Raw genomic sequence first — 13,387 nt, 5'->3', positions numbered from 1 at the left:
GTGGTCCCAGCGTAGCGATGGTCGGACGGCCATTCGTTGTCAAAAATGTTTGTTGCACCATAGCCATGCCACGCCACCATACGTCCGGTGTGCTTCGCTAATGGCCTCTAGATAGATGAACAGAGCCGAGCAGTGTTCAGGGGTCTTTTCCCCCACCACACTTGCCAAGATGGTGAACGCCTGTAACCAGTTTGAAAAAGTATGAGGAATTAACCGATATCTGTGTTTCTCCTCGTCCTCCTTCTTACTTTCTTCTGGCTTCAATCTGTCCAGATTGAATTAATCTAGCTGCAATAATGTGAAGATCTCCACATATTCCCCTTTCCAGATTTTTTCTTTTACTTCCGTTTTAAGATGGGCACCCAGGGGGCCCTCAAAACAGACATAAACTTTGCCTTTTGCGGAGTCCGCCAACCTGACCGAATCCGCTTTTTTCTCCACTGCCTTTCCTTGACTGTCCGGAGCCGAAACGCTGGCCGGTGCGTCGGGAGAAGTGACTACTGATTTAACTGTTCCCGCTGTCGTCGCCGGCGGATCGCCTGCAACCCTGGCAGCGACTGCTGACAGTGGTGGGGCCGTCGCCGCCCGATCCTTACCTTGTGTTGGCGTCCATGCCTGCGCCGGCGATGGACTGTCCCCTGTGCTCGGCTCAAAGCGTTGTACTAAATCCCTCAAACTCGACAAGAAATCCTGCAGTCCCGCCCCACCAGCAATAAGTCCTGTGTCCCTAGGCTGTTCTGTTCGGGAAATGTATAGTTTATTTATGTAAAAGAATACAGACATATAGTCATATAGATATAAAATCATACAAATACTACATAATATTATAAAAAAAAGGAAAAACAGGTAACAAAATAAGTACTAGGAAGTTAAAATTGGGGTGTGCCCATATTGAGGCAGGTATTTAAGAAAACTGACGCGTTTCGAGGAAAACCTCTTCATCAGAGCCAGGAGAACTGGAGCACAGTCTGTATGGGCCGGTAGGCCGACATGTGTACATGGGGAGAGGTGGTGTGGCTAGTAGGAGTCTGCGTTGCTGCTTCCGTCCTTCTCTCCGTTCAGTCACGTCAGACCCACTCACTGCCCGACTTGATGGACTCCTGTTCCTGCTCCTAGTCTGGACATCCATTGCTCGCCCACTGCCTTCGCTCGCCACCGACACGGCGCTCTTTACGGTCTTACCTCTGGACAACGTGGGACTGCTGGCCACGCTGGCAGCCTGGCCAGCATCCCGAGGCATGGCTCTTCCTCGCTGGGCTAACTGGCTGCTCTGACCTTCTTCTGCAGCCCTGGCCGCATGTTCTGGAATCTGCGATGAGCAGGGGGGGCAGAGACATGTGATGTGCTGGGTCCCCCCCCACTGCGCTCCTGCCTCTGTGCTGGTTCCTTCTCAGGTCGCCATTCCCGGGTCCCTGGGACTGGAGGGTGGAGGGTCTTTCACGTTCCTCTGTAGATGCAATTGCCTCTGACCACCACGGGAGGTGTCAGGGCTGCAGCGCTCCGGCGGCCGTCACCGCCGAGCACGTGGAGTCACAGTACCCCCCCATTCGGCACTGCTATCATCTCATTAATAATGGCTGCTGTCTGTGCCTGCAGCCAGCCAGTACCTTCCGCGGCTGCAGCCGCTCATATCGTGTAGTCTTCACCTCCTCCGCTCACGAGTGACGTCATTCCCTTTCCTCTTCTCCTAACTGCTGTGAAACATGTATTGACAGTAGTATTTTAGGAAATTTTTAAAGAAACTAGTAGTGAGAGAAATATGGGGCTTTCGTTGCTGACTCCCCTTTAAGCATACTAGATAACTGATTGACTATGACTATGGTTTTGATCACTTTCTAACCCTGAACAGGCATTCACATTAGAAAGCCAGAGTAAAATTAGCATTTCCTCTCTTCATAGCAGTTCCAGCTACATTCCTATAAGATAATGAAGTCATTGGCTTAGCATGACAGCCAGGATACTAGCATTTTCAGAAGGCGACATCAGCAGATAGTTGGGATTGCTGTACATATTTTTTTTGTTTAAAAACTTCCCCTATTATACTCGTTTCTGTATTTTCACAGTCTATTTTATGAAACTGCATTTGGAGGAATAGTGGCTTTCACCAAAGAACAATTCCTCAAAGTCAATGGATTTTCAAATAGTTTCTGGGGATGGGGAAGAGAAGATGATGAATTGTACAACAGGTTTGTTTTAAACAGCTATTTTAAAATTAAAGAATATTTAAACCTAACATTTCATATGCCTTATATGTGCCTGCTGTACCCTGTACTTGTATGAAAAAGTATCCTGTTCTCTCTGTATTGCTTCTTTTGTGTGAAATCCCTGGTGTCCCTGCCAGTCCCTCTGCTTTCCTATTAAAACTGACCACACTAAGCAGGAGAGCACAACATGATCAGTTCTCTAGCTATGCTGGGAACTCTGTGTACTGTTGCTTCTCCTCCCCCCAGCTCTTATGCAGCTGAGAACAGAGAGAACGTGATCACTTATAAAAATGGAAAAAGGGTGTTTTTTTTCAATATCTATATACAAATGTTTTGCCTTCCATTTTTATTTTAAACTGAATGGGTTGTTTTACAAGCTGATCCTTTACAATCACTTTAATTACCCAGTTCCGGACCAGGCACCACAGTTTTACTGCGGCAGGTTGGTCCGGCTGTGCGAAATAACGTTACCCCCCCCCCCGCCAGCCGCGACAATCGGATTAGATCAGGAACTGATCAATCCCCAGGCCCAGGCCAATGAAATCTGGCCTGGACCTGGTGATTGCTCCTGGCGAATGAGATCCTTCCCCTGCATGTGTAAGTGTAAACACAGCAGGGGAAGTGATGTCATCTCTCCCCGTGTCGGTCTTTTCGTTCCAGACCGAGAGGAGAGAGCATCTAACAGTGAGTTGGACCAACACTACACAGACACCAGGTCACATACGCACACAATTCACCCCTGATCACCCCCCCAACCCCCTCAAAAAGGTTGAAAGCCTTGATTACCCCCCGTCACCTGTGATCACTGTATAATTGTCACGGGTGACGCAGTTTAGCTAGTTTATTTTTTATAGCGTCAGGGCACTCGTCGTATATTGCCGAATAAATGTTTAACCCCCTGATCACATGGTGGGTGATCAAAGTTAGGTTTTAGCGTCAGATAGGGTCTGAGTCACCCCAGGCAGCGTCAGATTAGTGCCAGTACCACTAACACCCACGCACGCATCATACGCCTCCCTTAGTAGTATAGTGTCTGAACGGATTGATATCTGATCTGATCAGATCTATACTAGCGTCCCCAGCAGTTTAGCCCCTCCGCCCAGCCCAGCCCACCCAAGTGCAGTATCAATCGATCACTGTCACTTACAAAACACAAAACACATAACTGCAGCTTTCGCAGAGTCAGGCCTGATCCCTGCAAACGCTAAACAGTTTTTTTGGTAGCGTTTGAATCAGTCGCTAACAGTCAGGAGCTTTTTTACCTGTGAGTCTCACTAGTGTACCAGTAAATTTAGAGACCAAAATATCAAATCGAAGGTACATTTGTGAAGAGGCCTACATGTTTCTGAGCATGACAGATGGTGAAGAGGAAGTCACTCATCTGTCAGATTCAGGCTCGGAATACGAACCTGTAGACAGAAGCGGCACCTTGGCAGATAGCTCTGACGACGGAGTTGTGGTCCCTGCCAAGGTCAGGCGTACCAGACCCCGATCTTCTTCTGCTGTTGTTGAGGTGCAAGAACCGCAGGTCCCTCGTATGGAGCAGAGAGCCAGTACTAGCGCTGCTATTTCTTCTGGTGAACTGGTAAGCACCAGCGGCCTAGTACATCCTGGTGGTACATCCAGCACTGCAGTAACACTTGGTGACGTGGAGAGTCCCATAAGTGCAGTTCAAGCTGACGAGGTGGCAAGCACGAGTAGTGTCCAGCTGCCACCAAGAAGAAGACAAACACAGGCCCGTCGAGCCCATAGTGCCCTTCCTGCTGCATTCACCAATCCTAATTGGGAACCCACCACTTCTGCGGCACCCGTACTTCCCCCATTCACTGGCCAACCCAGAATTCAGGTGGAAACAGTTGATTTTACGTCACTTGATTTTTATTCACTGTTTTTCACCAAAGATCTCTATAGATCTATTGTAGACCAAAGCAATTTGTATGCTGGTCGCTGCTAATCCCTAGCTGACCCTTGCCAGAGATTGGAAACCAATTACGGTTTCCGAATTTAAGACCTTTCTGGGCCTATCCCTCCTCATGGGCATAACTAAAAAGAGTGAGTTGCGGTCATATTGGTCCACTGACCCAATTCACCATATGCCCGTGTTCTCTGACTCCATGACCATAACAAGATATGAGCAGATCCTGCAGTTCATGTACTTCAATGACAATGAACTCTGTCGTCCTTGGGGTGACCCTGGATTTGATCGGCTCTACAAAATTCGGCCCCTCGTAAACCACTTGAACCAGCGTTTTGCAGCCTTGTTTACTCCTGATCAAGTTGTCTGCGTTGACCAGTCCCTGATTACGTTTTCTGGCCGCTTGTCTATGAAACAGTATCTTCCCAGCAAGCGTGCCAGATACGGGGTCAAGATGTAAAAGCTCTGTGACAGGGCCACAGGCTATACACATAGTTTTATGGTTTATGAGGGAAGAGATAGTCACGTAGAGCCGGAGAACTGCCCAGACTACATAGGGAGCGCTGGTAAGATAGTGTGGGACTTAGTGTGACCCTTATTCGGAAAGGAGTACCACTTGTACGTGGACAATTATTACATGAGCGTGCCACTTTTTAGTCACCTTTTTGATTATGGAATTGGTGCCGTGCGATCTAATCGCCTGGGCTTCCCCCAACAGCTTGTAGAATCCCGACTTAGACGGGGGGAGAGAGCCTGCTTGAGGTGTAATAATTTGTTAGCAGTGAAGTGGAGGGATTCACGGAATGTTTTCGTTCTGTCCTCGCTTCACGCAGACACGGCAGTCCAAATTCCTACTGCGACTGGTGTTGTGGAGAAACCCCTCTGTGTCCACGACTACAACCTTAATATGGGGTGGGTGGACCTCAACGACCAGTTGTTGGCGCCATACCTAATTGCCCATAAGGCCAGATGCTGTACAAAAAAGTGTCTGTTTATTTATTTCAATTGGCTATGCTGAACAAAAGTTCAGAACGGACTGGATCCTTCCTTAAATTCCAGGAAGGGATCGTCCTTCTGTTTCCAGACGGTGATCTTGCCCAACTTCCCAATCCAAATGCAGTGAGCCGGCTGCATGAGAGGCATTTTCCTTTTGTCCTCCCTGGTAACCCTACCCAAAGAAACCCAAAAAAAAGATGTCGTGCCTGCAGCAAACGCGGATTTAGGCGTGACACCCACTTTAATTGTCCCTCCTGTCCCTACCAACCTGGTCTCTGCATTAGTGAATGTTTCAAACGCTACCACACACTAGTGGAGTTTTAGCATAGGGTACAGCACCACACAGTCCTAGGCACACTAACACAGGGTCTTGGGGTCTCGAAAGATTTGATGGCCATCACATTTTGAGAGACCCTAATCTGCAATGTTCAGTTTGCAGTTTTTTTACAGTTTTTATAAAAGTGAAAAAAGTGAAAAAAAAAACAAAAAAAAAAAAAAAACACACAAAAACACAAAAAAAATATAAAATAGAAAAAACTTAACAATACTAGTTGTGGTTGTATTTTTCTCCTCTCTCTCTATTGTTCTCTCTCTTATGTACACTCTCTACTGTCCGCTCTACTGCTCGCTCACTATTGTTCTATATCTATCGTTCTCTCTCTTTTTTATTTTTACTATGTTTTATTGTATTTGCTTTGCAGGTATGGTATGTTATACTGTAATGTTTGTTTTATTGTTAACCATCATTTGCTTAGCTGGTACGCCATACAGCTGCAGCACAGGTTTATTTATCTTGACAGCAACAGCGTTTGCTCCCACGATACATAAAGCCGTGACTCCAGCGCTGTCGGAGGTGATTTCACCACCACAGTTAAAAAAAAGAGCATATATGCCGAAGAATGGGGGCAGGGGTGGAGCTCCTAACATTAGGGGCAGATTAATTTTTTAGGCACAGATTGCAATGTTTTATTTTTACTAAGTTTTATTGTATTTGCTTTGCAGGTATGGTAAGTCTAATGCCCTGTACACCCGTTGCATTTTCCGACGGAAAATGTGCGATCGGAGCTTGTTGTCAGAAATTCCGACCGTGTGTGGGCTCCATCTGACTTTTTCCATCGGAATTTCCGACACACAAAGTTTGAGAGCAGGCTATAAAATTTTCCGACAACAAAATCCGCTTGCATAAATTCCGACCAAAAAAGAAAAAAAAAATAGAGAGAAGAGGAGGGGAGAAAGAAAGAAACAGAAAAAAGAAAAAAGAAAAGTGAAATGGGGAGGGAGAGGGTCGTCCTGGAGGTCGCTATGGAGTAGCAATATAGTCAAACCATGGGTCCCATATCCTATTAAATTTCTTGATTTTATTATTGAGAATGTGAGTGAGTTTATCATTGATCATAATCCAATAAAGTTTATTCTTAACCTAGTCAAGAGGGATAACCGACTGCTTCCAATGTCTTGCAATTGTAATTCTTGCTGCCAGTAATATATATGTAATCAGCTTTACTGAATGTTTGGGTGTTTCATCAGGTAATTTATGAAAAAGGGCAACTGTAGGAGATCTACGAATGTTTACCCCCCGTCACTGAATTGATCAAGTTAAATATTTGAATCCAAAATCTGGTTACGAGGGGGCATGGCCACCAAATATGATACATCGTCCCCAACTGACCACAGCGTCGGAAACAGTTTGGTGAAGTAGAAGGATGCATTTTAGCTACTCTGGTGGGTACCAGGTACCAACGTAGAAGCGTTTTGTAATTAGCCTCTATCAGAGTAGTATTAATTGAGACTTTGGATAACTGAAAAGCAAGATCCTGCCATTCAGTGAGGTCAAAAGTTATATTCAAATTCCTTTCCCATTGTACCATATATGCAAGTTTTGAATCTGGTTCAGTGAGGGAAGTATATATCGCAGAGATCCGGCCCCTCTGAAAGCCTCTGGCCTGACAAGTTAATTCAAATGTCGTAAGTGTAAGGGGGCCCACTACTTGGTTAAGTTTAGATCTGGGGAACGATGCAATTTGATTATATCGAAAAATTTCACTAGGGGGCATTAGAAATTCATCTTTAAAATATTGTATCGTGTGTAATTGATTCCCATTCAGGAAGTCTCCAATTCTCAGTAGCCCTTTATTGAGCCACCACTGTTTTTTTTGTCCCAAGTGATTGAATAATGACAAAAAAAATAAAAAATATTTACAAAAAGTTGTCACTAAATGATATATTGCTCACACAGGCCATGGGCCTATGTGGAATTGCACCCCAAAATACATTCAGCTGCTTCTCCTGAGTACGGGATACCACATGTGTGGGACTTTTTGGGAGCCTAGCCGCATACTGGGCCCCGAAAACCAATCACCGCCTTCAGGATTTCTAAGGGCGTAAATTTTTGATTTCACTCCTCACTACCTATCACAGTTTTGAAGGCCATAAAATGCCCAGATGGCACAAAACCCCCCCAAATGACCCCATTTTGGAAAGAAGACACCCCAAGCTATTTGCTGAGAGGCATGTTGAGTCCATGGAATATTTTATATTTTGACACAAGTTGCGGGAAAGTGACACTTTTTTTTTTTTTTGCACAAAGTTGTCACTAAATGATATATTGCTCACACAGGCCATGGGCATATGTGGAATTGCACGCCAAAATACATTTAGGTTCTTCTCCTGAGTATGGGGATACCACATGTGTGGGACTTTTTGGGAGCCTAGCTGCGTACGGGGCCCCGAAAACCAATCACCGCCTTCAGGATTTCTAAGGGTGTAAATTTTTGATTTCACGCTTCACAGTTTCGGAGGCCATGGAATGCCCAGGTGGCACAAAACCCCCCCAAATGACCCCATTTTGGAAAGTAGACACCCCAAGCTATTTGCTGAGAGGCATGGGGAGTATTTTGCAGCTCTCATTTGTTTTTGAAAATGAAGAAAGACAAGAAAAAACTTTTTTTTTTTCTTTTTTCAATTTTCAAAACTTTGTGACAAAAAGTGAGGTCTGCAAAATACTCACTATACCTCTCAGCAAATAGCTTGGGGTGTCTACTTTCCAAAATGGGGTCATTTGGGGGGGGGGGGGGTTTGTGCCACCTGGGCATTCCATGGCCTCCGAAACTGTGATAGGCAGTGAAGAGTGAAATAAAAAATTTACGCCCTTAGAAAGCCTGAAGGCGGTGCTTGGTTTTCGGGGTCCCATACGCGGCTAGGCTTCCAAAAAGTCTCACACATGTGGTATTCCCGTACTCAGGAGAAGCAACAGAATGTATTTTGGGGTGTAATTTCACATATTCCCATGGCATGTTTGAGCAATATATCATTTAGTGACAACTTTGTGCAAAAAAAAAAAAAATTTGTCTCTTTCCCGCAACTTGTGTCACAATATAAATTATTCCATGGACTTGACATGACTCTCAGCAAATAGCTTGGGGTGTCTACTTTCCAAAATGGGGTCATTTGGGGGGGGGGTTTGAACTGTCCTGGCATTTTATGCACAACATTTAGAAGCTTATGTCACACATCACCCACTCTTCTAACCACTTGAAGACAAAGCCCTTTCTGATACTTTTTGTTTACATGAAAAAATTATTTTTTTTTGCAAGAAAATTACTTTGAACCCCCAAACATTATATATTTTTTTAAAGCAAATGCCCTACAGATTAAAATGGTGGGTGTTTCATTTTTTTTTTTTTCACACAGTCTTCGCGCAGCGATTTTTCAAATGCATTTTTTGGGAAAAAACACACTTTTTAAAATTTTAATGCACTAAAACACACTATATTGCCCAAATGTTTGATGAAATAAAAAATATGATCTTAGGCCGAGTACATGGATACCAAACATGACATGCTTTAAAATTGCGCACAAACGTGCAGTGGCGACAAACTAAATACATTTTTAAAAGCCTTTAAAAGCCTTTACAGGTTACCACTTTAGATTTACAGAGGAGGTCTACTGCTAAAATTACTGCCCTCGATCTGACGTTCGCGGTGACACCTCACATGCATGGTGCAATTGCTGTTTACATTTGACGCCAGACCGACGCTTGCGTTCGCCTTTGCGCGAGAGCAGGGGGGGGGGGGGCCGGGTGCTAGCTATATTTTTTTAAAAAAAATAATTTTTTTTTTACAAAAAGTTGTCACTAAAATGATATATTGCTCACACATGCCATGGTTCCTTTAATTTTTTTTTTTATCATTTCTATTGTTATCTCAGGAAATTTAAATATCTCCTATGATAGCAATAGGTAGTGACATACTCTTTTTTGAAAAAATTGGGGTCTATTAGACCCTAGATCTCTCCTCTGCCCTCAAAGCATCTGACCACACCAAGATCGGTGTGATAAAATGCTTTCCCAATTTCCCAATGGCGCTGTTTACATCCGGCGAAATCTAAGTCATGAAATGCTCGTAGCTTCCGGTTTCTTAGGCCATAGAGATGTTTGGAGCCACTCTAGTCTCTGATCAGCTCTATGGTCAGCTGGCTAAATCACCGGCTGCATTCTCAGGTTCCCTGTTGAGACAGGAGAGCCAGAGAAAAACACGGAAGACAGTGGGGGGTGGGGGGCATTCCCTCCCACTGCTTGTAAAAGCAGGCTAGTGGCTAATTAGCCACTAAGATTGCTTTTACATGAAAGCCGACCGCTGGCTGAAAAGAATGATACCAAGATGATACCTAAACCTGCAGGCATCATTCTGGTATAACCACTCAAAGTCGTGAATGGCGTACCTGAAGACAAAAAAAGGTTAACAATAAAACACAGTAAACGGTAAAGTATAAAAAATTGCATACCTGAAAAGCAATCATGGTAAAACATAATAACAATAAAACATTGCAGAATAGAATACAGTAAAAAAGAGCAGAACAATAGAGAGAATAGAGAGAGAGAGAACAATAAAACGACAACTATTTTTTTAATTTTATATATATATATATATATTTTTTTACACTTTTTTTTGTAACTAACTTTTATAACTGTAACCGGTTCCAGGTTCGGGTCTCTCAAAATGCGATGGCATCTTGGGAGACCCTGTGAAAGTGTGCCTAGTCTGTGCAATGCTGTACCCTACGCTAATACTCAACTAGTGAATGGTAGCGTTCAAAACATTCACCAATGCAAAGACCAGGATTGTCAGGACAGGAGGAACAATAATAGGGGGTGTCACGCCTATATCCGCGCTTGCTGCAGACACGACATCTTTTTTGGGGGGGGGTCGCTGGGTAGGGGTACTCGGGAGGACATAAAAATGCCTCTCATGCAGCCGACTGCATTTGGTTGGGGATGTGAATGGGGGAATTACGGGTGCTGCAGAAGTGGTGGGTTCCCAATTAGGATTGGCGAATGCAGCAGGAAGGGCATTATGGGCACGACAGGCCTGTTTGTCTTCTTCTTGGTGGCAGCAGGACACTACTTGTGCTTGCCACCTCACCAGCTTGAACTGCACTTATGGGACTCGCCACGTCACCAAGTGTTACTGCAGTGCTGGTTTGACTACGACCGGGGTGTACTAGGCCGCTGGTGCTTGCCAGTTCACCAAAACGCTACCAAAAAAACTGTTAGCGATCGCAGGGATCAGGCCTGACTCTGCGAACGCTGCAGTTATGCGTTTAGTGTTTTGTAAGTGACAGTGATCGATCGATACTGCACTTGGGTGGGCTGGGCCGGGCGGAGGGGCAAAACGCAGGTGCTAGCAGGTATCTGGGCTGATCCCGCTAACACTGCGTTTTTGGGAACCCTAAACTGCTAGGGACGCTAGTATAAATCTGAACGGATCAGATATTGATCCGTTCAGATACTATACCACTAAGGGAGGCGTATGCTGCATGCGTGGGTGTTAGCGGTACTGGCGCTAACCTGACGCTGCCTGGGGCTGGTGCTAGCCAGTTCACCAAATCGCTACCAAAAAAACTGTTAGCGATCGCAGGGATCAGGCCTGACTCTGCAAACGCTGCAGTTATGTGTTTAGTGTTTTGTAAGTGACAGTGATCGATCGATACTGCACTTGGGTGGGCTGGGCTGGGCTGGGCTGGGCTGGGCCGGGCGGAGGGGCAAAACGCAGGTGCTAGCAGGTATCTGGGCTGATCCCACTAACACTGCCTTTTTGGGAACCCTAAACTGCTGGGGACGCTAGTATAGATCTGATCGGATCAGATATTGATCCGATCAGATACTATACCACTAAGGGAGGTGTACGGTGCGTGCGTGGGTGTTAGCGGTACTGGCGCTAACCTGATGCTGCCTGGGGCTGTGGTACCTGGTAAAGGGGGGTGTAATGTGTGCCTGGCATGTTCTACTGTGTGTGTGTGTTTGGTGCCCTCACATTTCAGTCTTCTCTCCTCGGCGCCGGAACGGAAACTGCCGAGCCGAGGAGAGATGACATCACATCCCCTGCCTCTGTGTACTACACAGAGGCAGGAGAAGAATCTCATTGGCTGGGAGCGATCGCGAGGGGGGGCCACGATCGGATGGCCTCCCCCTCATCTCTGATCGCTGCCACACCAAAGGCGACCGCCGCTGGCACCGGGGGGGGGGTCCGATCGGACCCCCCACCCGCGGGAAGGCAAGGACGAATATATATGTCCTTTTGCCTGCCCGTGCCGCTCTGTAGACGTATATCGTCGTTCGGCGGTCGTCAAGTGGTTACAGACAAAGGTATAAGGTCCACCTATTAGATTCCTCCCCCCTCTCATGGGCCATTTTAAAAATTTTAGGGGGGGGTGATGTTTTGGACAGGTAAACCTCTCCACTTCATTGAGAGATGAATGCCTAAATAATGTGTATTACTTTGGCCAGCCCCTCCTTACTTACACTATTGGCAGCCCACTGGACAGGTAAGAAGTGTCGTAATACAAAGATATAAATACACACTGTAAACATTTTAGCACATTTTTAAATTCTGCTATTACCTATCAAGATAATAATAGGATACAAAAACTTTAAACAGTACCATTTGAAAGTATTCAGGCAGGCCCTTGCACTACATACTTTGGGGAATTCATCCATAAATCTGACCACAAAAGAGGTGGGTATATAGTGTGTATGGGTTTGGCAAAGTCAGCAGATAGAGGATTGGTATCAGCTGACTTAGCAGTTGGGGGGGAGGGAGGGTTCCAAATGATTTTGGGACCCAAAAAAAAAAAAAACACTGGCACACTTGATGGCTTGCCTCATGCAGGTATCCTGCCTGCTGATATAAGGGGTCAGCAAAGCCAACAAACGGTAAAAAACGGGGTCTGTCATCCGGAGAAAGTTCCTGAAATCCTCAGGATTCTCACAGATCTCATGGAGCAAAGGCATGTGACAGAATTGGTCACGCTGGAGCAACCAATTCTTGGTCCATGAACTCCTCCTCGCCCTGTTCATGGACTGGGCTTGTGTCAAAGTAAGAACCCCAACATCAAGCCCCTGCACAGCACGAACGCTACGATGAGTACGTACACGCAACATGGCTAGAAAACGGTCGGCTGGTCAGAACGGAGTAACAGAACGCACTGAAGAACAGCAAGGCCTGTGAAGAGCAACCTGAAAATCAGTAACCAACGGACAAGAACACAATGATAAATCAATGGGAACTCACTGCACACAGTGAAGAACAGATACAAATCCACAAGCACAAACTGGACAGCAGAAATACGATCTGAAAACCACGAGTCTGAAAAAGTACGAATCGTCTCTCACCAAACTTTTACTAACACGAGATTAGCAAAAGGAGCCCAAAGGGTGCCGCGCTTGGTATTGAACTGCCCTTTTATAGTCCCGTCGTACGTGGTGTACGTCACCGCGTTCTTGGCGTTCGGAAATTCCAAAAACTTTGTGCGATCGTGTGTATGCAAGACAAGTTTGAGCCAACATCCGTCGGAAAAAAACGATGGATTTTGTTGTCGGAATGTCCGATCAATGTCCGACCATGTGTACAGGGCATTACTGTTATACTGTAATGTCACTTTGTTTTATTGTTAACCATTATTTGCTTAGCAGGCACGCCATTCAGCTGCAGCACTGGTTTATTTATCTTGACAGCAACAGCATGTATGCCCATCATTAGAAGTGGGTGGATGAAGGGCGGTATTCTAATGGTGAGCATACCCACCGATCAATCTCTTTTTTTTCGTTCAGCCAACAGGCTGTATTAAAAAAAGAACATTACAATGTATGCCCAACAAGGACCAGCAACGTACTGGTATGTTGCTGAACTTTGAGTGGTTATACCAGAATGATGCTTGCAGGTTTAGGTATCATCTTGGTATCATTCTTTTCAGCCAGCGGTTGGCTTTCATATAA

The 13,387-nt window shown here is 45.4% G+C and overlaps 1 protein-coding gene across 8 annotated transcripts in view; it reads left to right on the top strand.

Moving 5' to 3' along the window:
• The window catches only part of LOC141108094 (beta-1,4-galactosyltransferase 1-like), a 431,706-nt gene that overhangs the window by 183,167 nt on the left and 235,152 nt on the right, over nucleotides 1-13,387 (top strand). For 5 of the 8 annotated variants that reach the window (XM_073599387.1, XM_073599345.1, XM_073599362.1 and 2 more), the window contains one exon: nucleotides 2,064-2,186. The exons of 2 other annotated variants lie outside the window; for them this stretch is intronic. In XM_073599387.1, coding sequence (XP_073455488.1) covers nucleotides 2,064-2,186 — 123 coding nt within the window. Of the gene's footprint in view, nucleotides 1-2,063; nucleotides 2,187-6,117; nucleotides 6,620-13,387 lie in introns of those variants that run through there. One more of the 8 variants, XM_073599353.1, reaches the window with a different exon arrangement.

This window comes from Aquarana catesbeiana, linkage group LG01 (genome assembly GCF_042186555.1).
Source record: "Aquarana catesbeiana isolate 2022-GZ linkage group LG01, ASM4218655v1, whole genome shotgun sequence".
In the NCBI taxonomy this organism is placed as follows: Eukaryota; Metazoa; Chordata; class Amphibia; order Anura; family Ranidae; genus Aquarana; species Aquarana catesbeiana.
This window is presented reverse-complemented; position numbering and strand designations above follow the sequence as displayed.